General features: G+C 40.0%; 1 protein-coding gene across 1 annotated transcript; it reads right to left on the reverse strand.

Moving 5' to 3' along the window:
- Positions 1 to 25,973, reverse strand: mtm1 (myotubularin 1). The gene is made up of 16 exons (XM_063900469.1): positions 25,901 to 25,973; positions 20,606 to 20,689; positions 19,082 to 19,154; positions 17,784 to 17,878; positions 15,839 to 15,949; positions 14,751 to 14,852; positions 12,365 to 12,448; positions 12,097 to 12,246; positions 10,309 to 10,494; positions 8,810 to 8,992; positions 8,555 to 8,710; positions 8,334 to 8,381; positions 7,583 to 7,675; positions 6,340 to 6,453; positions 6,079 to 6,255; positions 1 to 5,385 (listed from the first exon to the last, which is right to left on the reverse strand). Exons 2-16 carry the CDS (start codon positions 20,660 to 20,662, stop codon positions 5,197 to 5,199), a joined length of 1,818 nt encoding a protein of 605 aa, XP_063756539.1. The 5' UTR covers positions 20,663 to 20,689; positions 25,901 to 25,973; the 3' UTR covers positions 1 to 5,196.
- Between the last annotated feature and the right edge of the window lie 839 nt (positions 25,974 to 26,812).

Raw genomic sequence — 26,812 nt, forward strand, 5'->3', positions numbered from 1 at the left:
TCAGAAATGCTTAAATTAATTTAATCAGTAATATTTACATAGCAGGACCCATCCAACAAACTGGAGAGGATATAACATGATTCAAAGAAATACATTTGAAATGCATTCTGATTTCACTTTCCCTTGTAGATGACAAAAAGATCCTGAAACACATTTCATGTGTATTTATTAAAAAGCAGGCTATATTATGACACAAAACCCTTTAAACTACAATCCCCTACATTAATAAAAGAGTACATTTGAAATGAACGTTGACAGAGAACTTCTCAGGTTCATTGTGTGAACTGAGAAGGTAAAGATCCCCCAGAGGACCGAGAGGAGGATGTCAAGGTTGTGGCGAGTGGACAGTATCCACAGGCTTCTGTTTTTTAATCCTGGGTTAGCGAATACAAAACAAAGAAATGCCCTCAAAAATAAAACAAAAAAACTTAACCAATGGAGCAGAAATCCACAATTTATACCAACAATTTCTGAACCAACATTACTTTCCTTTTTTATAAAACTGCAAGATTTTACACTACATAAAATAATTGTATTTTACAACAATAGAACTTTAGACAGTAAAATAGGTTTTGATTGAGGTAATTACATCATGGTGCTTGTACAAAGTAAAAAATAATAAAAATAGATTTTTATCTGTTTTTCCCTAAAAACACAACCACCCGACCAATGCACACTTTTTACGTTGCTGTGACTTCGTCTCTGCCGTTTGACCTATAACCCTCCCTAATGAGATCCCGCCTTTGAACAGGACATCAACCACTTGTCAATAGTATCCATTTGGTAGATCCTATGTTTTCTCACCTCTCTGTGAACATAGGGATCAGGTTGCACTCTGAAACCCACCCAGACATAGAAAAGAGTCATGTTTGAGATTTGAGTATCAGGTAGCCAAAGTCCTAGTCTTTAGTGGAACCTACGAGATCCAGTGGCCAACATCTGGAAGGTATGGATTCTTAAAAATAATGCGGCTTGAGAAATCAGACTTCCCTTCCAATTTACAATGTAGTAACGCAACAACAGATCTTATTGACGTTGGTATGCCATAGCGCTGTACATGCTGCTGCCACTAGGAATTTAAGGACGCCATTGAAGCATCAAAGCAACTTTTCTAAGCATAAGGAACGTTCTGACCTGCTCTTTTCGTGGCCAACACTTGGATTCTTCCACCTTTCTTCTGTCATCAGTTTGGAACCGTCCGAGGAATAAAGACTATTGGACCGCAGCCCTAGTTCGACCAAGGTTTTGTCCAACCTTGTGAGAAAATCAAGAGTTTTTAGTTGTTGTTTAACACCAATACTGGAAGATGGAACAGAAAGCCAATAGCAAAATATGAAAAGGGAACTTAAAATTGTTCAAAAATGCAGATATACATTTCCAGAATCTACCTCCTACAAGATCAATGCACGATTCTTGGACCTGCATCTCTGTGCTAATAGAAGTCGCAGCTGTTTATATACGGCTGTGGGCTATAAGTTTGACCATCATTTTGAGTTTGATCCTGATACCGTGTGATCTGTTAGGGAGTCACAACAGTGTAGGACTTAAGGGGATCAGAGGCTTCCGTAAACACAGCGTTAGGTACCTTGGCAAACGGCCCTGTCCTAAACTCTGTACTTACTCGCGGAATGCCGGCAGTAAACGCCCATTTCCTCCTGCTTCAAACTGGTGCAGACCTATAAACAACAGCATGGCATCCTCCCAAAGGCAAAGGATGCAGAGCTTTCTGCCTTTAAAACGCTGAACTACAGAGCAGTCAATCTCAAACATGACCCTGGACAGCTGAAGCGGGTTCTCTCAGACGAGGCGATTCACACAAGAATCAAGGCACAAATCTGGACATGACATCACACACTTCCCAAAAATGACTTATTGCACCTCATTCACAATTGTCACATACAATGCATCATCTCAATTCATTGCTGCTTCCGACTTGCCCAAAACCAAGGGGTAAATATATTGGGGAGTAAGTCTTCGTAACTCAAATCTCTCTTTCAACAGGAAGGCGTCTTATTTCAAGGGATTCAATGTGACTGTAGAGAAAATATAATGGGGGGAAAGAGTTCCACAAGAAAAGTCCCATTCTGTGTCTGTATACGTCACACAAAGCGGAGGATACAACAAGTCCAAAAATAGCAATTTGGTAAGCAACATAATCCCCAGCGATCGACCCCTAGAATTATATTCATTTGTGAAAGAGGTTTAAATGAAATGATACAAGTTTGGCGTCAGGTGGACATGATCGACAGTGGGGGTCTAGGTAGATTTCCAGGTTTTTCTACCCTGCATTGGTTTGAATAAATCAGATTCTGTAAAGTCGCATTCAGAACAAATCAGGCGTTGCAGTGAAAACAAAACAGTTCTCCCAATTCATTTCAATGTTGGTAGTTGGTTTTGCCGGAAGACTGTAAGGGATTCCGTAAAAACACGGCTAGAGCAATTACGTTGATCAGAATCACCTTTTGGAAAACCCAATGTCATACTTCGGTGGCCAATCACGTAACCAGCAATCAACGGGCCACAAAAAAACTGTTCTCCCATTCATTTCAATGTTGGTAGTTGGTTTGGTGGAACACCGTAGGGGATACCGTGAAAAACAGCTAGAGCAAAACATTGGTCGGTATCAACTTTTGGAAAACCCAATGTCAGACTTTGAAGGTCGGATAACCGGTGATCAACGCGCCATTGAAATCAGATGAGTCCAGCCAATGAGTGTCACCCAAATCAGCCAACCCTACACTTCGATACGACTGCGCTAATCACCGCAATGCCTGATTTGTTTTGAATGCAGCTCTTTTCACTTGGTTTTATTCCTGTATTGCCTAAAGAACACATCTGCTTTGGACACGGTTTTTTTTTTTCCTCTCTGAGGGATTGCAATGTTCTGGAAATAGAAATGAGCACCCTTTAATTCTCTATTGAGAGTATTCCAGTAATCAAGCCTGTGGTATTTATTCGGGGTCCATGTTGGGATAGAGTGCCAGACACTGAGCACTAAAGATTGCAATGAACAGTCTTGTCATCGTCCTGACAGACTGATTGGTACAGTACATACATTATTTTTTAGTCAGATTTTGTGTCAACTAACACAAATGGGAGCCCTTAGAGTTAGCAGCAAAATCCTCACATCAAACAATTCACTGTTTCTGACATTCCTTTTAAACACTACCACACACACACTCTTTAGTCCATGCGATGTCATGAGTGTGATTCTACACTCTGCTCTGTAGGCTTTCAGGACAGCACCAAAACAAAAGACTACTAAAGAATGTGCTTTTTGGACAGGTTGGGTTCTAATGGGGAATTTAATGGAAGAAAAATGTATAAATAATATAAGTCCATAATGTCTGAATTAATCAGTCAATATATATGATTTTTTTGCTCAACTTAGTCAAAAATATCGCGAGACCCACACTGAAATCAAAAATAATACTTACATTAAAAAAAATGAATCTCTAAACCTTGACTGATTGACCTTTAATCTAAAATCATATTACTTTGATAAATCATCAATATCCATTTAATCATTCCTATCAATTGATGTATTTTTCCATTTTTTGTGGACATTGACTTCCATTAAATTTTCCATGTGAAAGATATTTTTTGCATGAACTTTTACAGTTACATTTTTATGTTAAGATCAAGGATCATTTCCCTAATTTGACATTTTTTAGCTTTCCCCATCATTCCTTTTGGTTTTGATAACACGTTTCGCAACAGTTTCCATGCTCATATCTTCAGATATCAACAGTTCATTTGTTACACAAAGCTGGAAACCAATCGGACAAAAACATGAGCAGAGAGACAACCAAGCAAGCAGTTGTAAACAAGTCCATCCAAATGGAAAATAGAAACTTTATTCGGCGACTTAAACTTCCCTTTCTAATGTCAAGACTGACCCACAGGAAACAAGGGGGGGTTATATCAACACCTGTCCAAAAGGCACATGTGCTATGAGATGACGTTTTCATATGGGACTTTTGTTGTGGATAGAATATCTAGAAACAGTAAAAAAAAAAAAGTAAAGGGGGAGAGTAACTGGTTAATTCAGCTCCCTGTCCCTATAACTGGTGCTGGTTAGACATCTTGGCATGGTAAAGCTATCATTGACCATGGCTGACTTTTTCATTCAGGATCTGCGAACAGAAGCACAAGAGGTGATCCAGGATCAGGGGCCAGCACCACTTCATGTCCATAGACCATCTTGAGCACCTGAAAATATTTCCGAGGCTGTTTTTATTAAAGCCAATTACTGATTGATTCTAGCCAAACTGTTGGCTGGAACTCATTTCGCTGTCTAGCTTAGGAAGTGCTGAAAAAATACTGCCGAGGCTAGCTGAGCTGTTAGCAGTGGCTAACTACATGTGACACCGCTAGCTTTCATCATCAGTTGATAAGCAACTCATTCCACATCAATCCATCCAAATCGGACACACTCGATATATACAGCCGTTCTTAACACTTCCTCAAAGTAAAGGAAGCGGTGCAGCGAAGCAGGAAGTAGTGTGAGGAGTGTGAATCTTGATTAGCATTTCGCTTAGTTCATACTTGTGTAGCGGGACGTAGGCGGAACAAAAACGTAACCTCGCTTCGTTCGGACTGTGAAATGTGTTTCCAAGAAATATATTGTCTCATTTTCTTTCTTTTTTTTGTTTACCTCACATCATTTAAAGAATCTATTCTTATGTTTGACAAAAATAATCTGAAGTGCATTTTCAACAGGGAGTGGAGCTGGCAGTTCAAGACCTCGTGAAAAATTGATAACACACACTAATTTGATTTGAACCTGCGCGTGAGAGACTCCGTGGTTAGCCTAGCTTAGCATAACAAATGAAAGTAAAAGGGATCTACCTATAGAAGAGAATAAATGTCTATACACATCCACTGTGGGTCCTGTGTGTAAAAGCCCTTGGACCAAAAGCCACTGAATGTCTTTAAGGCTTCCCTGTGTGGTGTGTGTCTGTGTGTGTGTGTGTGTGCGTGTGTAAAAAATCTTGTGACAAGGCTGTACTGTGACATATTGCATAAATCACCCTCACATGTTAGATTAACCCATGAAATCTAAAATCTTGTTAGCATTCTTTGTTACGTATTAGTTCCCTGTGTGTGAGACTGACAGGAATCAGAGGACATAAGTGCAAGTCAACAAGTAGATCTGAGTGTGTGTGTGTGTGTGTGTGTGTGTGTCACCAGCCCTCAGAGGGGAGTTTGTAGGTGTGTGTATTGCTGTGGTGGTGTGGAAGAAGTGGAGGAGGAGGTGTTGGGGGTGTTAGCCAGGCGGGGGGAAGGGGAGGAGTCGGACAGCTGCAGCTCCTCCAGCTTCTTCAAGTACTCGTCTCGGAGCGCCAGCAGCTCCTTGTAGCGCTGCTCCACCGGGCTCTGCTGCTGCAAAACACACACACACACACACACACACACACACTTTACTGAGGCGTCGCAGAAAAAATACTTTTCTTCTATTGAAGTTTCTGTTGAGGTTTTTGATTAAAGTGTGGGTCAATTTATAAAATAATCACACTGTAAAATGTTTTTAAAATCAACAAAAACCCTGATTTGAATGAAGTTAATCATCAGAATAAATGAGGAATTCATCAACTTTAATCAATGAATACACTTGTCAGTTTGTTTCTCCTTTGGTGAGTATTTTATCATTTCAATACTTTTTGACCATTAAATGCCATTTTAGCACAGCCTGGCAGTCTATGAATATCCATCGGAGAATATACAATACATTAAATAAAGATAGACATCTTCAAAATAAACTCTTCCCATACACAACACAAATAAATGTCCTCCAAAAATGTAGACTATTATTTTCTTACAGTGGCCCTAATACTTGAGTTGGGATTTACTACTGTTACTCCTACTTTGATAAACTGGCTGTGTGAACAAATTGTGATGCCAGCAGGATTGCCTAATCCTTAAAATGACTGAATGATGACACAAAATGTCCATAATCATAAAGTTGTACAGTGCATGTCCTTGGTCTGCCACAAACCACAAACTGAGACCAGATTGAACTGTGTCTCCGCCTGGGCAGGTCACAGTATATAATAACAAACACAGAGGGCCTCCTACCTGTTGTCGGATGCGGGGGTTCCAGCGGATGTAGTACTTTACCCACAGCTCTAGGTGGCGCATGCTGGCGACGGGGTAGAGGACCCTGCCGGACTCCGGGGTGTAGAAGGGGTTTAAATACATCTCCATCTTACTGTTGACCAGAGACCACAGAGACACCGTCTTCGACCTCACCTCCTGAACGGAGAGAAAGTGAGACGTTTAAAGATGAATAATCCTCTGCACGGTAAAGTCAATTCTAGGGAGTGGTAAAAGTCTTACGTGCTGGTCTCGTGCACTCTCACAGTTGTAGAGGAAAGTCCCGAAGCAGCAGCTGTAGAGGTGATCCAGGATCGTCAGCAGGAGGCGCTCGTTAAACTCGAAGGCTGTAGGAAACTGAGAGGAGAGGAGGAAAGGGAATTCAGCCTCCTCATTTCAGCAGATTGTAGGGTTGGTCTTTAGGATATATTCCTTGTTTTTGTTATACAGCGAATAGCACCGCCATGAAGTGAGAAAATGCGCCTACTCGGGGTCCTTTTTTTGTCGCGGTGCAATTAACGGCACAAGAGAGCTCCAACCTGCAGCGAGCGCCGTGCACAGGTGAGAGGAAGGCGTGAAGATGTAGGAGGTTTGCTCAGACGAGGCAGAACAAATATATTTTGGTGGATAAAAGAGGCTTAGATTTCAGGAATAAGGATTGAGACAAACTATTTTAATTAAACCTCAGATCCAGTAGATGCTTTTAAATCAGTTCGAGCAGGAACATCTGCTAATCCTTCCATATGTATTTAAACATGAATAAATAAATGAATGGAAATACATTGAAAAATATATACATAATACCAAAAATAAAATAAATAAATAAAAGAAATAAAATAAACAAAATAAATAAAATAAATAAAATAAATAAAATAAATAAAATAAACAAATAAAATAAAATAAATAAATAAATAAAATAAAATAAATAAAATAAATAAAATAAATAAAATAAATAAAATAAATAAAATAAATAAAATAAAATAAAATAAAATAAATAAAATAAATAAAATAAATAAAATAAATAAAATAAATAAAATAAATAAATAAATAAAATAAAAATGAATAAGTGACTCTTCTAGTATCGGTTGTCGACAGCTTATTTATTTTGAATTAGAAACCTTTCCTTCAGGACCTTAAATCCCAGCATGTATCTAAAGGCAGCAGGACACGAATAAAAAGAAACTGCAGCGTCTCTACTGTGTTTTATTAATAACCACAACCTACAGTATATATATTTATAATCTGCCTCTTTGCACTTTGAGCTGCTGCACCTACATGAGCCAAAATAGCAAAATAAGACGCCCACAAGTTCTGCGCACCAAACACATTCTGTTTACTTCCACGATTTAAAGAGTGCACTGTCTTTTCAGGGGAATGTTTGTGACAATGTAATCTAATTAAACCCCAACAGGTGACCGGTGAGAGAAATGCCTTTTGGGTTACATTTCCACTTGACGATACGCAGCGGGATGATTCAGACACATACCTGTTTAGTCATCTGCCACACACAGTCGATGAACTGCATGAAGATGGGGGATCGGTCCTGATCCGCGTGGTTCTTGTCACCGTGACCTATCCTCTACACACACACAAATAAAACAACAATTAGGCTCCTCCTACAGTGACAGAGAGAGAAATAAAGCAACACATTTTTTTGGGAATATAATAGTGCAAGCGAAGGGTGCAGGGGACCCTAAAGTTTAAGTAAAATGCAGATAAGTAAACTATTTGTTTGTAAAATAGAGTAAAAATAAAATAAAAAAGGATGTAGCACTAAATACTGTACAGTGGAATGAAAGAAAGCGTATATAATGGTCCAGAGATGTTCCAGAATGTAGCATTGCCAAGGGGTCCCTCGGTTTTTCAGTATATTGCAGAAAATAAGCTCTGTGGCACACACACACGTATGTGTCAGCAGGGTAATGTGATCACGTTCGCCGGGCTGCACATAAATACCAATGACGTATTTTATGTTGTAAAAACAAACTGTGAAAAAAGTCTTCAGCTCGTGTTAACCTCAGACCTTATTTCAGGCTTCTAACCACGAACGCTTTCAAACCAACGACGTGGAGAAGAGTGAACGGGAAGTGGTAATATGCTAAGGGTTTTAGGACCACTTTATAGCACTAACTTAAATGAATATGAAGGCATGCAGCTTTGCTAAATGGCGGTAAAAAAACTACACATCAAAAAACACAAAGCTGAAGCAGATGATTCTAAAGAGAGGAGTTACTTACCGAGGCAAACTTGTGCCCAAAGCTGATCCACTCCTTCTCGATCAGCACCTGAAACAACACAGAGCTTCACTTCCTGTCCATTCATCTCACTAAAGCCTCGAGAAGTGACATTCCATTAGTCCTCAGTGCAGTGAAAGCGCTGCCCTGCTGCGATTTGAGCTGACTCTCTGGTGTGGATGAGCAGTTTCCTGTCATCATGCAGCTGCTGTGCGTTTACTGACCTGGAACCCCCGCAGCGTTCTGTAGTGGCTGTCTAGCATCAGCATGGCCAGAGACGTGAGCTGAGCGGTGCGGTCCCAGCCGTCGCTGCAGTGCACCAGCACCGAGTGTCCGCTGGAGACCTTGTCTGCTACTTGGATGGCTCCTGACAACACCAGCTGCACACACAGAGGCAGTCAAAAACCAGGATTCATTTATTTAAGAAGGGACATCCCTGCTTTGGAGGCACTAAACTAAATGATGACTCTTTCCCTGACCTTAACATGTTCTAGCCAGTGCGTGGACTCTAGACTGGACAGCCAATGAGAGTCCTCCACGTTGGGGTACACGATGTCTTTGAGCTTCTTCAGGGACTCCCTCATGACGTGGATGTTCTGGATGTCCAGGAAGACCAGATCTGCGTTTTGGTACTCGTCTCCCTCGTAGCCTCCCCCTGTGGCCTGGGGAGAGACATTGAGATAAAACAAATGAATTAAACCTCCTGTTTCAGGAAGGGTTCAACATGGGGCCCAAAAAAACATTAGGATTCATTACAGAAATGTATTGAAAGTGTGCTCTTTCCAAATAAAAGTGGCGGTCCAATGGATGTTTCCCCCTTAATGGTGGTGGACAGTTGTTCGGGGGACATCAATTTTGTTATATTTATTCTATTTGACTTATTTAATCTTTTTAACTACACATTCCTACTTTAACATTCTTTTCTTATATAAATCTATTTATTTAATAAGTCAATCTCTAATTTATTGTGTCTAATATCTTCAATCTATTTTAATAGCACATACTTACTTCAAATGATTCTGTTTATATATTAAAAAAATATATTTGATTTGATTTATCTATTTATTGCACACTTACTTTAAATATTTGTATTATATTTTATTCACTTTTTTCTTCTATTATTTTAAACTTTACAGTATTTTGATACTCATTGTTTAAGATTTTCTAGGGGAAAATACTTGAAATACCCTTAACAGAGAGAGTACGTTAATCTGTGTAAGAAATGTTGGTGTTATCAGCAATCATTCTGCAGCTCATGATCCAAAATTCAAACCAATGCCAACATAATGAGTTAATAATCAGTAAACAAGAATGAATCTCTCAAATAGACAATACAAGTTCACTATGTTGGCACAAATTGATTTTGTTCTAACAGAGCATCATATTTTGATTATTGTGAATCTTGTGTTTCTATTGCAGACAGATAGGGATTACAGCAGATGACCATGACGACAGAGCAGCCTGACACAGACACACATTCAACATGAATCAGAAAGGTTATCTTTATAATGTTCATACTGAAGATATTCTGATTCCACTGCCTTAATCCTCAGGTCAGATTTCAAAAGAGTGCATATGTTTTTATGGTGACCTGGATAGTTTGATTATGACATTATCTCCGTTACTAACAGAACAGATAGTGAGGCACTCCATGATTATGGAATATCTTGACAAGACAGGCTAGTAACAGTTCCTTCCACTGTACTGAACACACTCTGATATTAACGCATTGAGATGAACAGTTGGTAACAGAATCCTCAAAGTTGTGGACCAGACAACTGATGCAGAACACTTTGCAACAAGATGATGTAATCCAAAGAGCAAGTCGAAGCTCAAACAGTAGAAAAATCACTTTATCGGTTTACTTCATGAACAGTAACCATCTGCTGCTTTCCATTCCCCTCCGCTGTGTCATGGGGATAAGTGTTGCTGTCAGACCAACCCTTTAACTCCTGACAGTACCATCCCCCCTACTGACCTTGTTAGCCACGGCGTTGACGCTGGGCCGGGCGTCGAAGATGGTGAGCTTGGGGGTGTCGTTGGCCTCTCTGATCACGTCCAGGTAGCGCTCGTCGTCTTTGTTTCTTTTGCCGGACATCCCGACCAGAGGCTGGCTGCAGCGGACGATCACCGCCTGGTTCTCCCTGTGGATCCACGACAGCACCTAAAGAACAGTCCACAGTCAGGGGGATTGAAAACATTATGGAAGACTGAATAAAAGCACTGGCACTAGAGCAGACTGATGGAACCACAGTTCATAATAGGCCTGCACAATTATTCTAAATCTTATCGAAACCCTAATGTGGACGTGTGTAATATATTCAAATACGAGTTAAAGCTGCCAAAGCGTGTGTTAAAATAGTATTTTGAATGAAGTATTGTGGAGCTGCAGAGATATAACTGTATATATTTGCTAATGATAATGGGAATAAAGAGGGGAAAACAATCAATCCCTCCAACATCATATGACAATTGAAATATCACAACAACAAAAAGTCCAAATCGTGCTGCCATAGATTGATTTGATCATGGAATTTTAGAATTTCACCAGAAGTCTCTTTAAAGTGGGTGGTAATTAATGACATAAATTGTCATGGAAACATTTAAATATAGAGAAGTAAAAGGGAAAAGAGTGAAACTGTTGGTGTTATTCTTAGAAACTGTCCTGAGGCCTGTACGACAAAGCAGGATGTGCGGTTACCGAGGTAACTTCAGGGTGAACTCTGGGTTTCGGTCCTACAACGCTGGTTCACTTCTTACCGGCTTAGAGCTCCGCGGTAGGTTATGTTCCAGAAAAGAGATCAACTCAGTGAAAGCACCACCTGCTGACCAATCAGAGCTCAGTGTGGGGAGTTTAAAGCTATGAATTCATATTACAGGATAAAGGAAATACAGTTTAACGGAAACTCACCTACTGTGTGAACACGGGAGTTAATAGAATATCACTGCCCACCTTCAGAGCAATTTCACTATTTTTACATTTGCGGCAAACAAGCTTACTTAAATATCTGCCACAACATGAGTAACCGGAGCAAAGTAACTCAGAGCATTGCGTACAGTCCGCTCTACTGTGAGTACAGACGTGGATGTGTCGCATTTATCATTCAAATCACCTCATAATGTATATTTCCTGATCTGTGTCAGCTTCTCGAGCCGTATCAGGCCGTGCAACACTTACAGTGCGCATACTGTCTGCAAAACAACACATTAAGTAGACGAAACACTCAAGTGTAATTAAAGTGTCAGATCCATTCGTGTCTTAGATGGGGGGGCAGTTCACATTATAAACCAGTTAATTTACCCCTTCAAACAGTCGGTATTATTTTTGTTTACCAGCTGTTCTTCCTGCACCTTGCAGCTGCAACTATGTTGGTTTGATCCTGGATCAAGTGTTTAATTAATGTATGTTTAAAGTTTAACTTCTCATTTGTCTAACATGATAGTTTACTTTTCATTCATGAAGTATGACGCTCCGCTGTCAGTACGCTTCTTCAGGGTTTGTGATTGGTCAAATGTTGCTAACCCCGCCCCTTTCATGTGAACACGCTCTCAGCCGGACAGAGAAACCCTGGGTTGACTGACTGAGTTGATAACCAGCGTCGTAGGACCGAATGGCGAGATCTCGTTTGTTAGGGTTAGTTAAGCCAGAGAACTCAAACAGATCCAGGGTCTGTTGGACTGGCTTCGTCGTACAGGCCTCAGTGCAGAACCATACCATCAGTCTATTGGTTGAGATCGGTTTGATGCAGATCTGCTTGGGACTCACCGGGATGCGTCCTCTTGACCTGAAGGCAGCCACTCTCCTGAGGTCCTCCTCTTTGCTTTTAAAGGGTACGGCCAGCACAGTGGGGTAGGTGTCGCACAGCTCGTAGTTCTTATTGATGAAGGTGATGCGCCACTTGTTATTAGGTAAGCCCTACGACACGAGACAATCATCATCAGCTGGTCACTTAATACTCACAAATGCTCTTTACAAACAAAACAGAATGATGTCCACTCAGCAATGAGTCTTGTAAGTCCTAAAGCTGCCTTACCTGCCGTCTGAACTCCTCTATGGGTTTGTAGATGTCCCAGCCGTTCTCCCCGTACTTCTCCTGAGTCACATATGCGAACAGTGGCTGTATGGAGAGGAGAGGAGACATTTTATTATAGGATAAAAAGATTTTAGCAGCAGGACAGTGACCCTGAGAAAAATCAAGACTGATTTATAGGTCATTTTTTGTCAGATTCCTGGGAGAAACTAGCGTGTTCCCCCTGATATTTACATATAATAACAGTATTATTGTAATGATCCACTTAACTTTCCCCCCCAAAATGAAAAACAGATAATAAAATCATTTTGTTCTGTTGTTTTTTGGTCAGTTTGGAGTGATAGGCGGCCCTAAATAAAGTTATTTCAAATATCAATGGTCAAATGACTTCCCCCATTCATTGATTATAAACGACGTGGAACTGAGACGTATGATGTATTTGAATAGTTTTTCTGTCCAACCAACAGCAAAAAAAGATTAAGCACTGATAAAACTAGTACAAAAACATGCTTTGCGTTCACAATCAGACCCTGAAACTTTTAACCCATTTAAGCCGTTAAAACAGGGGGCGCTGTTGCGTCATTCTACCATTGAAGCCGAGAAAGCGGATACGTCATTTTCTGGTACAAGAGCTCTGTGGTATATTTTTGCATTAATTATCAGCCTCTTAGCCAATGAAATGCATCAGAATATAAATGTGGCATTGTTTGGATTTATTTTGAGCAATCATGGCAGAATTAGTCTACTGCGGAGGGAATTCTGAAGTTAGTGAAGGTAGTGATATTGACGATCTGCACAGCGCTGATGACATTATTGCTGACGACTTTGAACCCGTCGAACCAATCGACCGGGATTTATGGTTAAGACATATATTTGAAGACGGCGACGATGATGACCATGAGTTCGAAGGTTTTGAAACCGAGTGCAGGACGGAGATTACCACTCTAATCCAGAGTTTTTTCAACCGCACCCCAGGGCTGAAGGTCGATTTACGTACAGAGGCCACGCATGAAAGCCACAGCTGTAAGCTCTCTAATACTTTTTGAATTTTGTTTCTATCTGCTACAGAGGCTGAGAAATCAATTATTTAGTAGGCGTTGACATAATTGCTGAATTTCCAGAAACACTTCAGGTTTTAGGCGGTTCTTCTAAAATCGCCCATATGTTTTACAGGCATTTTCCCAGGCGTTTTAAGCCTAAATGGGTTAATGTTTAACAGGTTTTGACATATAACTCGCAACATGCTCTATGATTGGATGGTTCTTACTGATATGATCCAATTGGAGTCACGGCTGACATTTTCCTTGTTTTTCTTTTCTACTTATAGCCTTTTTTTGATTATTTTATTCAATCAAAAGCCAGAAAGATGTGCGCCAGTTCCTCTTACAAAAATGGAACGGTGAATGTCTGATTTCAAGTGATACATGAGCTATAAAGAATCCTTAATAACTATGCTTGGTTGGTGTGCAGTATAGCCAGGGGGGATTGGGCAGAATAAATGGAAAGATGTTAATGTGTGCACTGGCCCATATTAGAGACTCTGAGGCTGACACATATGTAGCATGCAGGAGTATTAGCTCAGCTGATGGAGCAGGGGTGTGGGTGGGCAGCTGATGGCATATGAGGGGGCTGCATCTCTGCATTCAACACTTGCATGAACACTGGGCTTTGAAGCAATGGAGGATGACTGTAGGAAACGTGTCCTTCTCAGCTAACATGGTTTGCTGATTTGTGCATCACTATGGATATTCTGGGATTATTTGTTTGTGTTATTTCATACAGTTTGTTTAAGTTTTTTCCCAATTTCTGATTAGTCTGTTACACAATGTGTAGCACCATTCACTCACACCCTATAAGGACACATTGAAACACATCAAAAAAACATGTTTTGATCCCAGGGCCTTTACAGCATGAAATCATACATTCAGAATATCAAGCTTTCAATATAAAGTTGCCAATTGAGCTACATTTGCAGCCTGGTTTCCATTAGGAACTTTGTTGCTGTGTTGGTGGTCTTTATGAACACAAATTGGCATTTAAAAAAGGGTACACAAATTGAAAATGTGGAATAACATTCATTCATCATTTTCTGGCTTTCTTTCTTTTAACACAGACATCAGAACAATGTTTTTTCAGTGACAGTCATTGACGGGTAAAAACTGGACTTGTCTTTACCATAAAAATGCAGGGGATCTGTTTAGTGAATCCTACATAAAGTACTTCATGCTTATTTTGCTTTAGATTGTATTGTGTTGGCTTAGGTAGATCAAACCATCAGAGAAAAAAAGGGTCCCTTCTGTATCCTAAATGAATTCTGCTGCTAGCTGCTAGCCAATCAGCCTTTTGTGTGTCGGTCAGTAGGGGGCAGTAGGATGAGAAGCTGCCTTACCAGACCGTGAGAGAGGGGGAAGGCGTATTTGAAGATGAGCTCGAAGATATCTCTCCTGCTGTGACCTTCCTGCTTCAAGGCAAATCTCAAGTTCCTCATGTCCTGCGGAAAGAGAAGCTCAACCACTTAACCACCAACACATACAGCATACGACAGTACTGCAGAAGAAGAAGAAGAAGATATGCTTGTTGCCTTTTACACAGTATTCCACACCGTCACTCTTTATAAACTCATTACCACACCAGTCGGATATCCCAACAGTGATGCCTGGCTGAGCAGCGGCTACGGCTAGCTGCCATCACTTAAAGGTACCCTGCAGAGTTTTTGACTTCCTGTTTGTTCAGAAAGCGTCACGCCTCCTTTAACTAGCGAGGTGGCACTCACACAATATTGAAAAACTGTTGTGGAGACTATCTCTGGGATTTGAGGAGCAGTACCAGGCAAAGACATGTGTGCTACGAATACATCCAGATACCTTTATTGTTCGCTCAAACCAGTTACTTTTTTAATGACTTTGGACTCCTGCAGGTCAAGAGGAGGATAACTCTAGCTTGGGAGAAGCTGGATGAAAGAAATGGCATCCTGTATAGTACTGGAGAACTCACTGACATAGCCAAAGGAAAGAAAGGAGAGTTTCAAAAAGTGTGGAATCCCTTATTGAAATGTCTTGAAACCCAAAGTACACCTCTGCTCATAAATGGTTTTATTGCTGGCTGCCTTTTTAATTTCACTTTTTTTAATTGATTCATATTTTATTATTATTTTTTGTCAGTAGATTTGATTTGATTCGTACAGTTTAATTGATTCATTGTATTTTTTTGTTTGTTAGTATTTTTATTATTATTATTTTTTGCCATTTTTATTTTCTTATCAGCTTGTCCCACAATGCAATTTTGTTTTTGTTTCTTGCTTTATAGCGGATTAGTAGGTCCAATTTTTGTAGATTGGGCCTGGATCGCTGACTCATTTGTACTTATTGTCACTGTTTGTACTTTGTAAAATCTCAATAAAGATATCGTTTGAAAACAATACAATTATCAGCTAGCAGTGTCCCTTACACACACACACAAACACACACACACACACACCTTGCAAGTGATATCCAGGCCGTAGGAATTTTCCCCTCTGCTTGAAGCCCCGCCCATCTTCTCCACCCGACTGATGGCACCCAAAGGAACGTCCAGCGAAAGCGCCACATCCTACAACAAACAGCAGCACCCAAAATATAAATATTATACACAAAGAAGCACCAAATGATTAATTACTCTTGGAAATACCATTATTTATATGTACATACGATGCTCTCATACCCTATGAGAACGTAAGAGAGGAAACTTTGGGAATCCAAGAACTACACAGATACTCCTGTGACCTTAGATAGCCTCGGAGACCTTTCTTATTATAAATTATTAATATGAAGGTTCATCTCTAACTCATTGTATTGCTAAGCAGCAGGCAATCAACTGCTGATTGCTTTTATCCCCGGCAGACATTGAGGAACTTAATTGTTCAAAATATCTGCTGCCGACTGTGCGTTCACATGAGATGTTTCTGTCTGCGGATAATCAGCACTAAGTGTCTCTGCACCTTCAGTGCTCAGTGTTTCCTCCGAATCCTGACAAGGGCACTGCTGGGTCTCACAAAACCTGAATCTCATGTGCCCGCTCCGTCTGTGTCAAAACTGTAAACATTCAAAATATAGTAATGACAATCACTCCTCTATTTAAAACCGCTCCTCCACTTTCAAATTCAAAGATACACAGTAATGAATACAATTCTTATTTTACTTTACCTTTTTTGTGTATTTCTGTTATTTTTACAATTTTTCAGACCAGTTTTTTCAAAATATTTCTACATTTACACACATTTGAATACTAAGTTAACTCTTCATACAGCACAGAGCTTTGCAGAGGTGAAACATTTCCACTGTTCCACATAAATGCATGTTATATAAGGGTCTTTTAGAATGAATATTATTCTAAAGAAGAGGTGGCGTGATCTTTAAATGCTGTAGCAATAGTTAAACCTGCAATTCCCGTCTGGTTTTCCGTGAACTTGCTGAGCCTCCCTAATTTAATCCTGTCCTGTATTCTAAAGTGGATCCCAGATTTTTTTTACTCAGGAAGAGCTGCATGACCCGCCTTTACTGTCTTATCAGTTCAGTATGAAATTATATAACTATGAAAAAAATGTCTTTGCAAATCTAAAAAAGGGCTGTAGGGCAAGAATCTGCACTGATGGGATAAACTGTGTGTGTCACACCACATCCTGTAATCTCCCTATGGTTGAAATACCTTCCAGAACAATGAGTTACACTCCTGAGCAAAACAGTGAATATTTCCTCCCTCTCATCCTGCTGTAAAGGTAATCTGTCCGAATGGAGCTTAAGTCTGTAACAACAGACCAGAGCAATAGAGTGGTGCAGGAATGAGTCATTAAACCCCAAAGAGTTAGCATTTTTCCCTAATGTTTTTAGCGTTAGATGTGTAAATAAGATCTGTTGCTAACACAGAAGCTGAATAGATTTTGACATTTGGTTCTAAGACATAAAATACGTCAGTACATACCGCACTGGTTAATTTCCAAAGCTTTTATGCATCATTAAAATGGTGGTTGCTACAAAGTGACAACTAAAAGCCTTCAAATTGAAAACAACTCCACCGTTAGCGTAGCATTGGCAGCCATGTGACCGTGATGTAGTTCTTTCATTGCTGCCTAGAGTTAGCTTTGTACTTCTGGCCTTTAATCTTACACTTCAAAAAATCACTAAGTGGTGTTAAGATGTAGAGAATGTAGAGACACTTGTAAGTATATTAAACTATTATATATTTTGTTTGCCACAAAGATCATTTTCTGCAATATTCTACATTTCTATGGAATCCTGTTGCCTTGCGATGCTAACTTCAAGGTCGGCTAACAAAATACGTGATCGCTGCACCGGTGCGAAACACGAGGAGCTACTGGTACAGTTGTTGAAGGCTTTCATCTGCCGAACACAAAGACACACACAGTCTTGAGTTTAAAAGGACTTACAGGATCTAAGCTCTTGAAGTAGAGTCTATAGTTGGTGATCAACACTTTCCCCTTCACCGCTCCACTGAACGGACAGATGTAGATGGTTTCTTTATCTGGAAACAGATGGAAACAAATACAATTATACAGCCTTTTCTCATGTTGTCTCTTACAATCCCTCACTAGTGCTTTGGACATTATATAGTTGGTAGGCAGTGCGGGTAGAAACCAGCACAGAGGAGAGGAAGCGAAAGCAGAGAAGAGAAGCGTTCCACCAAGGTAGGCTATAAATACACCCCTCTGCGTGACCATGGAGAGTATAATTGTAGACCGTCCCACTCAGGAACGGGCCACTGAATCATAATAATTAGAAAGTAATTAGTCAGAGCTATGAACTTGGTGACAATCGCTGCAACACGTTCTAATTAAGTTATTTCCTTTCATGCACATAGATGGAAATCAGTTTCTTTCTGTCCTGCACGCACAACCACTGTTTGCTGATGTACACACGGTGTTAGCACTAACGGCTGAAACTGTTACTGACAGCTAAACAAGAACTGTGCCTCGACAAATACAAACACAAAATGTCCAACAGCACCTTCCCTAGTAACGTGTTCACAAAAAACAAGAACACATTTTGATGTGACTAAATGAAAAGACAATGGAAGACAGGAATAGATGCAACTATTTCTCAATGTGCGTGATGCGGTGTCTCAAAAGTCTTTCAGTATTAACATTCTCCTGACTCCATTGATGGTGTAAGATTAAAAAAGGCGGGAAAACTATTGAAGCCACGAGCGGGCAGCAATTTTTTAGATTTTAACTGCCAATCACTTTCACTTTATGCGTGTAAACTAAATGTTACTGCCGTATTCCTCCCTACGTGATGCCGATCCAATCTCCGACTCCAAAATGCAGTTATACTGATATTTTGTGGACAAACAGAAATACCATGCTGTTTTATCACATTTGGATCCGATACAAGTCTGATCCAATTCAGCCAAAAATGTCATCACGTTAGCTATCTGTTCTCCATGTGCACTTTAAATAAACCAAAATATAAGATGGAAATGACAGTAAAATGCATTTCATTTTGATATTTGACTTACAGGCCCCTCTAAAAAAGATGTTTCTGGTCCTTTATAAAGAGCTGACAGCATGAATTCATACGTTTTATAAATTCACGTTCATTCACTTAGGACAGTGTTAAGTGAATGAACGTGAATAAACACGCAGGACCCCGAGGAAAAACTCACAACTTCAGGACCTTCTCCACCGAGTCACGTGTATGCCTTCACACACAATCTATATGTACTCACCTATAATTCTCTCCTCCCCCGGCAGCAGGGACACATCAGCCAACAACTCCATCTTCAGAGACTCTCTGGAGGACTACAAACACACAGAAAACAAGGCGTCAAAAGAAATGAATGGAATAAATGGACGTGGCTCAAAGAGGCTGTAAAAGTTACGCACGTTACTAAGTGCTTTTTTCAGTTGAAGTACCACAGGGGGAAAATGGTGGAGAGAGGGCAATTTGCTCAAGCCAGTTCAAGTGAGGTCAGGTTTAGTGTTCAGTGAGGTGAGTCACTGTAAACACCGCACTTTTCCTTTTCAAGGTGTGGGACTGACAGGCTGTGACACTGCTGCTTCACATCCATATTTGGAATTATAGTTTATTATTGTTTACTTCAGAGCCTCCCTATTGGTATTTGAAGTAGTCTTATTCTCCTTGACTCTTTATTTAATAGAGCTTGGGATTTCAATAACATGTTTATTCATCTTAATCTTAAATAACAAGGACCACAAAGCAATGGATAGGCTAAATTCCTAATTTAAGGGATAACTTGTTTTAAAATGCTGGGGACTATTTAAAAATGATACTACCTTACAATAATCCTAAATCAAATGTACATTAAATATGTCTTAAGTGATTTTAATGGGATGTTAAATGTCCGTGTCTTTGTTTCTTGTCTTAAATATTTGTTAATGTGTACAAATGGAGCTGCTGTAATTTTAAAAAATGTTACACTTGATTGGAAAACGGGGTGTTATCTGATCTTACTGAAGAATGAACAGACTAAGATTGAATAGATTCTGCCACAAGGCTTTAACCATTAATGCGAGTCCGTTTTTTATGATTGCAATTTATCAGACTCTTTATTTGTTGTCCAGTAAAACAAAATGAATAATGCCGCCTTAAGGACATTCGATCATAGAGCAACGGACTAAAACACGGTTCACAGAAGGAGTCCTCCTGCTCTTACTGAAGAAATATTGATTTATTGTCACACTTTTTTTTTTACACTGTACATTTTACATTTATATTTAATATTCCACTCCTTGCATTCAACGGTACATATTATTTTTTACTCTCTAATTCTGGTTTATTCCTATTTCTATTTTGAGATGTTTATATATTTTTAGAATTGTTTATTTCTAATCTTTTAATCTCTAATGTGCAATTCCTTGTTTTGTTTTATGCTGCTGCAACACTAACATTTCCCAGGTGGGGATTAATAAAGTACCTCTAATCTTATTTTAAGAATTTTGACTTTTCTTGTCTAGAAAACCTGACCATTCTAGGAGAGGTTATTCCATAGACCAGGATCTGATCCCTCACCGGCTTCCCACCATGTTTAAGGTGCTACAACAACCCATATCTCTGCAGGGAGGGGGCTCACCAGCTGAGTATCCTTTTCCAGATTTAAATATTCCAAAATGAACTAGCTGTCACACAGCAAGTCGTCGCAGATGCACCGGCCCAGATATAGCAAACACACACACACACACACACACACACACGCACACACACACACACACACACACACAAATCCACTCACGCTGGAGATGTGCGTGTCCAAGACGTTGGAGTTGTAGACTGAGACAGGTGACGCCATCGCTCAGGGAGGGGGGGGTTCCACAGGCTGGGGAAGGGAGGCACACAGACTGTCAGGGATAGAATTCTAAAGCTGGGGCCAGTCCATAATATGAGAGATATCAGAACGTTTTCACAACAGTGCCAGAACACATCATGTCAGAGAAGACGGGAGCTGTCAGTAACTGTTGGCATGGATACTGTCAGCTAAATGCCAATAGTAACGAGAGGAAGAATATCATACAGTATCACAGTCTGAGAAAAAGGGGTTTTTGATTTGCATTTTCACATTTTTTCCTCTATAGATGAAACCAAATCTACCTACAGGTACAAATGAAATAACCTGAACGTTTCAGGGGAAATCCTTTCGTTAAAGAATAAATCGAGCTACTATATCACAAAACATTAATCAATGTAATATATTTATTTTTTCTAGTTTAAGGAAAAGAATATAAAGAAACCTCCATGAAATGCATCATTTCTGAGTTAAACACACATTTTATGCAACCAGAACAGTGGGGACTGACTTTATCACAGTCCTGGAAACATCCAACCTCCCAGGACTGCTTTGACAGGGAATATAGACTGAGAAGGCGCACGTCTTGGCAAATAAAATAAAGTCCAACCTGCACACATGGAGCAAAGCAGCTACAACACCATGTCCAGTGTAAAGAACCATGCAGCTGATCATCACAGCAACAGCACTGCAGATGTACGTTTACAAGAGAGACGATCAATATCACCAAGTAGTTTGAAATCCCTAGGGGTGTCCCTTTAATATGCACCATCAATAATGAATTATCTAGCCCCCTTCAAAAGATTGCATTACCCAGTCCAAGTGTAAACACAATAGTTGGCTCAAAGTAAGGTGATAATAGGTGTTCTGTGTACAACGCATCTCTAAGTAATGCTGGATACCAGCTGTCCCACAACCGTAGTCATGGCAACACTTCTAAAAAGACACTGAAAAATTCATCAAGGTAACAATACATTGTATGGAACTACCCAGAAGTCAACAGGAAAACTCTTCTTCATAGAAACCAGAGACATTTGGCTCATAACGTCAGAGCAGCAGGTTAGCTGGCTAACTTTAGGCTGAAGTCAGGATTGAAGCTAATGTAGCTAGCACTTATTGAATCGCCATTCTCATTAAAGATGTGATCATGGTGTGTTTATTTAAGATAATCTGTACCAAACAAATATACTTGGTGAATTCTGTGTAATAATATGTGTGGGCCAGAACGTCTATGCATCACCACAATCCCAAATAATATTTTCATAGATTTCCTAAAATGTTGCACCTCCTGCTATTTGAATATTGCACTAGTCCCTTTGGCGATGAGATTTAGAAGAACTGCGCAGCCCTAACTGCATGTGTGCCTGCTTCTGTTTCAAAATTAAAATGTGGAACTTGGTGCACATTCACAAGACTCATATTCACACTGACACAAACGGACATAGGAAGCCCTGTTTATTAATAACCACAAACATAGAGGCGACACACGCTGATATCTGTGATAAGCTAACAGTGACCATTTTGATACAGCGGTACAGCTCTCATTTACGGTTATGTGGACAGTAATAAAGAGCACAGAGCGACATATTTATTTTAAGCAATGGAACAAGAAGAAGAAGAAGAACAAGAAGAAGACATACTTTATTAATCCCTTACAGGTCCCTACTGACTGAGCCACTGCCGCCCCCAACAATCTTTTGATGATAATATCACAGATAAAAACAAGCCAGTTAGGGGGATATGATCATATATTTAGTAAATACACTGCCCAGCCAAAAAACAGGTCACACACTCTAATATTCGTTGGACCTCCTTTAGCTTTGAGTATGGCACACATTCGCTGTGGCATCGTTCCCACGAGCTTCTGCAACGTCACAACATTGATTTCTGTCTTGCATTCATTTTTAGTCAAGATCTTGTTTTGATGACGGGAGATTCGGACTACTGCGCAAAGTCTTCTCCAGCACATCCCAAAGATTCTCAATCGGGTTCAGGTCTGGACTCTGTGGGGGCCAGTCCATGATGTCCCATGGTCCCTGAACCACTCTTTCACAATTTGAGCCCAATGGATCCTGGCATTGTCATCTTGGAACATGCCCGTGCCATCAGGGAAGAAAAAGTCCATTGATGGGATAACCTGGTCCTTCAGTATATTCAGGGAGTCAGCTGACCTCACTCTTTGGGCACATTGCTGAACCTAGACCAGACCAACTGCAGCAACCCCAGATCATAGCACTGCCCCCCACAGGCTAGTGACTTTTTTTTTGGCCGGGCAGTGTACACAAGAGTTTTTTCCATTTGGCTGATATTGTGGAAACTACCCCTTTAAAGAGGAAATCCAGCAAAGTATCGCCTCTCTTATTATGTGTTGGGGTCTCACAGGAGACAAAAGAAGGGTTTCCAAAAGTTCCAAAAACAGTGTATCCTACATTTCCCATAATGCAACACAACAGCATTATTGTATTATGCCGCGTTCCATTTACATCGGAGGTCGGAACTGGGAGTGACGTCACATCCGAGTTGACTGCGTTCCAGTAACACAAGTCGGAAAAGATGGACGCTCGCAGGAAGGCTGTTGTTGTATTTGCTCTTGCCGAATACCAACAACTACAGAACAAATATGCAGTCCACTTGAAAAACTTTTAAAAGGCCACACAAATAGAAAACTACAGACCTAACACAATGTTTAAGGCCGAATCTAGTCAAAATATGTATGTATGTAATATTTTTTCCGGTATCATATAGCAAACTATTTGGAACATCCTTACAGTATTTTACACTAGGCTATTTTAAGAATTCCAACAAAGCAAGCCATGAACGTTCGCCTTGTTAGCAATACCGGTTGATAACAGCGCTCTGTGTCATATTTTGTGCATACAAATATCGTAGCAACATAACTTGAGATAGAAGATGAATGGTACTTTATGTACAGGAGATTTAATGTGAAACAAATAATACTGAAGAGCTAAAGATGTTATGTGACCAACGTGTTTACGCGCTGGGCAGCCATGTTGTGTGCGAATTGAAAGTTGAACTGGGGTATGGCGAGGCATCTCCGAGTTTCCGAGTAGGAAGTCCGACCTCAAGGGGCGTTCCAGTTGAAATTTCCGACTGGGAAGTCGGATACTCCCACTTCCCAGTGGGATGCTCCCACTTCCCAGTTATACCCCTCTTAGCTTCTTACTCAACTGATTTCATAGGTGGATACATTGCAAAAAACAACAACAATGTACCATAAGAAAGAGCCTTCATTCTGAAATGAATCAACTCCATAAAGTCCAATAAACAGAATATCAATAGAATGCGATGCTTGACATCACATTTTCCTACTGTTTTTAGATTCAGAACAGGTTAGAAAACAGGTTAATTAATGGGATTAAAGAGCACAAGTGGGATTATTCCTGTTCTCCTTAGGGACAGTGCTCCATTGCTACCTGTCACTGTGAACCTGTCTGAACATGTGTTTTTAAGGAGGGAGACAGTGGGAATAAGCATGTGTTGGTGAGTCATGGAGGGTGTGAGTAATACAGATGGAGAGAAAGTACATAAAGGAAATGAAACTAAAACTTTATTTAGAAAATCTTGGCACGAAAAAAATCCTTTCTTAATCCATGGCCACCAAAAACGCAATATCAAGACTGAAATCCAGACGTACTTATTCTAATACATGACAATTAACCAAGTGGATGTTGTTCTAAATCCGGTCTATTTAATATTTGTTTTGGTGGCTGACAGTTGGTTAATGCCTGTGTGTGTTGGTGGGAACAGTGCAGTGTTTTCTGAGGGTGGATATAAAACTCAGCGGACAGCAGTAAGTTAGACATCATTATTTACATTGGATGATCTGGTTATGTTTGTTTGATATTTATATGCATGATTACTTGCATTAAGTGAAACTACAAACAATAAATGCTTCCTCATTCTGTGGTAAAGCTAGTGGAAAAAGGGTGTAGTTAAAATAGTGGGGTTACTTTGGTCTAACTATACTGATTTTTCATGGAACATTACAAATATCACGTAGTAAACAGCCTTTATGTTAGGATGGAGTAATACACTCACTACTGTACATTTTTGGTTACATCTGAAATGTGTATAAAAAACTTCTAAATAATATTCCAGTACTTTGTTTTATCAAAATTGGTCTAATTCAGCAACAATGTTTTCACGTAAACTGTCCGTTCCCCATGTGCACTTTAAATAAAGCAGAATATATATGATGAAAATGACACTAAAATGCATTTAATTCTGAAACTTGACTTACAACTAGAACAGATTTTTGCTAAAGATTCTAACAAAATCAAAAGCAGTCTCCAACATTAACACATATCCAACTCTAAGTTAGATCCATACTGTAGCCAACTCAAATCTGTCAATAACATTACCCATGCATTGATCTGACTCCAGTACACATTGATCAGCCAGCTGCTGAGTCTGCACTTGCACTGACAGGCTTCCAACAAATATTTAAATGCCAACTATGTAAATATTATAAAAAGGCATATATCCCCTTCAATTCCATCTAAACAAGTGTTAATCTCATGCTAGAGGTGTGTTGATCTTCAGTACAGGAGCTGCTTCTGACCGGCTGACCTGTCTCCAGTAGCTGGAATGATGTTTAAATAACTAAGCTAACACTTTCACTTCGACAAAACACACTACTTCTACAAACACTTACTTTTAACTGTGAGCACAAAAAGATACAATGATAATATAGTTAAATAACGAAGGAGGAGCTGTAGTTCAACACATTTGTTTTCATTAAAAGCAGTTCAAATGTTTCTGGTACAGTGTAATTCAGGGTGGCGCGGTTAGCTAGCATTATCCACGGACTAACAGACCCTGACAGCTTTGGAGCAGTTTGCGGTGTGGGTATCCAGCTCCAAGGTATGAACACACTGCCAAAGGGAGGCTTTTAGGCAGTTCCACTATCGACAGCGCAGTCGGTGTCAAAACAGGGTAGCGCTCATGGTGTGTGAGCTTAGAGAACTGTTAAAAGCGGGATGGAAAAGAACAAAGCTCCACAGAAACCCCCTAAACTGAACTTTTCCAACTCTGCCATTCCAACACACACAGCTGTGGAGTTGCACCAGGAAATAGCGAAGGCCTACACGGTACGACAGCTTGTTCCATCCGAAATGCAGGCTATTTCAGACCCCCAGTTCACAGAAAGCTCAGGCAAACCCCTCCGAAGGACACTTAATATGGTCTCAATAGGCCTCGTTGTGGCCAAATGTCTTAACTTACCCGCAAAGTGCGATTCTCCCGTGGCACAATGTCGATCTGTTTCCCTCAAGCCACAGCAGGAACTTGCCCTACGTCACGTGCCGGTCTGTCATGACGCGGATTGGCTAGTTGTCAAATTGAAGCTTGCAAGGCATGCAGGGAAAGGTAGTTTCTCAAAGGGCTTTCCATATTCCCTTTTATGGATACGTGTGATATACATAATAAAACTATGGTATGAATAATATATGAAAGATTTTTCATTTGTTATTTTATTGACTGATACTGAGGGAAGTATTTTTTAGGAAGTCTGATTACTAGTTATTCTCTGGTGTATGGGTTTTACAAACATATATAATTATATTTGATTTAAATATATTTCCACTGTATCTACTGGATGCAAATATTCTGGACAAGTTAGTTCAAATTGAAAAGCCTCTAATCTGTGTATAACATAAAGAGTTTTGACCAAAATGATTGAAATGTGAGAATCATTGTTTTATTTCAAGAAAGAAGTGGTATTATTGCAGCCTTGGAAATGCCAGAGATCACATGCCGGACTTTCACCCAGACCTAGATGAGGCTTTATGAAACTGTGTAAAAACACCAATAAAGATAAGTCACAGTTAGACACAGTTAGACCACAGCAGCAACCCTGAAAAGACTGCTTCAGTCCGAGCTGGGCACTCCTCCAACAATTCAAACGGCTTCCCTGGATCCCGCTGCTCCTGCATCTAAAGAGTAACCGACAAAAGCTACTTCCTCTCAAAAGACTCAAGAAAAATGCCCCCAGATGCACAAGCCCCATGATCTCCTTGAGAAGCAAATTCTTATCTGTGAGCCAGTTGCACAGCGTCCCTTTCAAATCAAATGATATCAAATCTAAATACTTCATATCTGTGGTCATAGTGACATGATGACACATGAAGTGCTCTT

This window comes from Eleginops maclovinus, chromosome 14, assembly GCF_036324505.1.
Source record: "Eleginops maclovinus isolate JMC-PN-2008 ecotype Puerto Natales chromosome 14, JC_Emac_rtc_rv5, whole genome shotgun sequence".
NCBI lineage: Eukaryota > Metazoa > Chordata > Actinopteri > Perciformes > Eleginopidae > Eleginops > Eleginops maclovinus.

Bases quoted from the DNA above. Each gene is read 5' to 3' on its own strand.
- mtm1 (XM_063900469.1), bottom strand. From the start codon at position 20,662: ATGGCGTCACCTGTCTCAGTCTACAACTCCAACGTCTTGGACACGCAC. The intron at 19,155-20,605 runs GTGAGTGGATTT...GTGTGTTTGTAG, and splicing joins TGGACACGCACATCTCCAGC to TCCTCCAGAGAGTCTCTGAA. The intron at 10,495-12,096 runs GTGAGTCCCAAG...ACTGTTCTTTAG, and splicing joins GGTCAAGAGGACGCATCCCG to GTGCTGTCGTGGATCCACAG.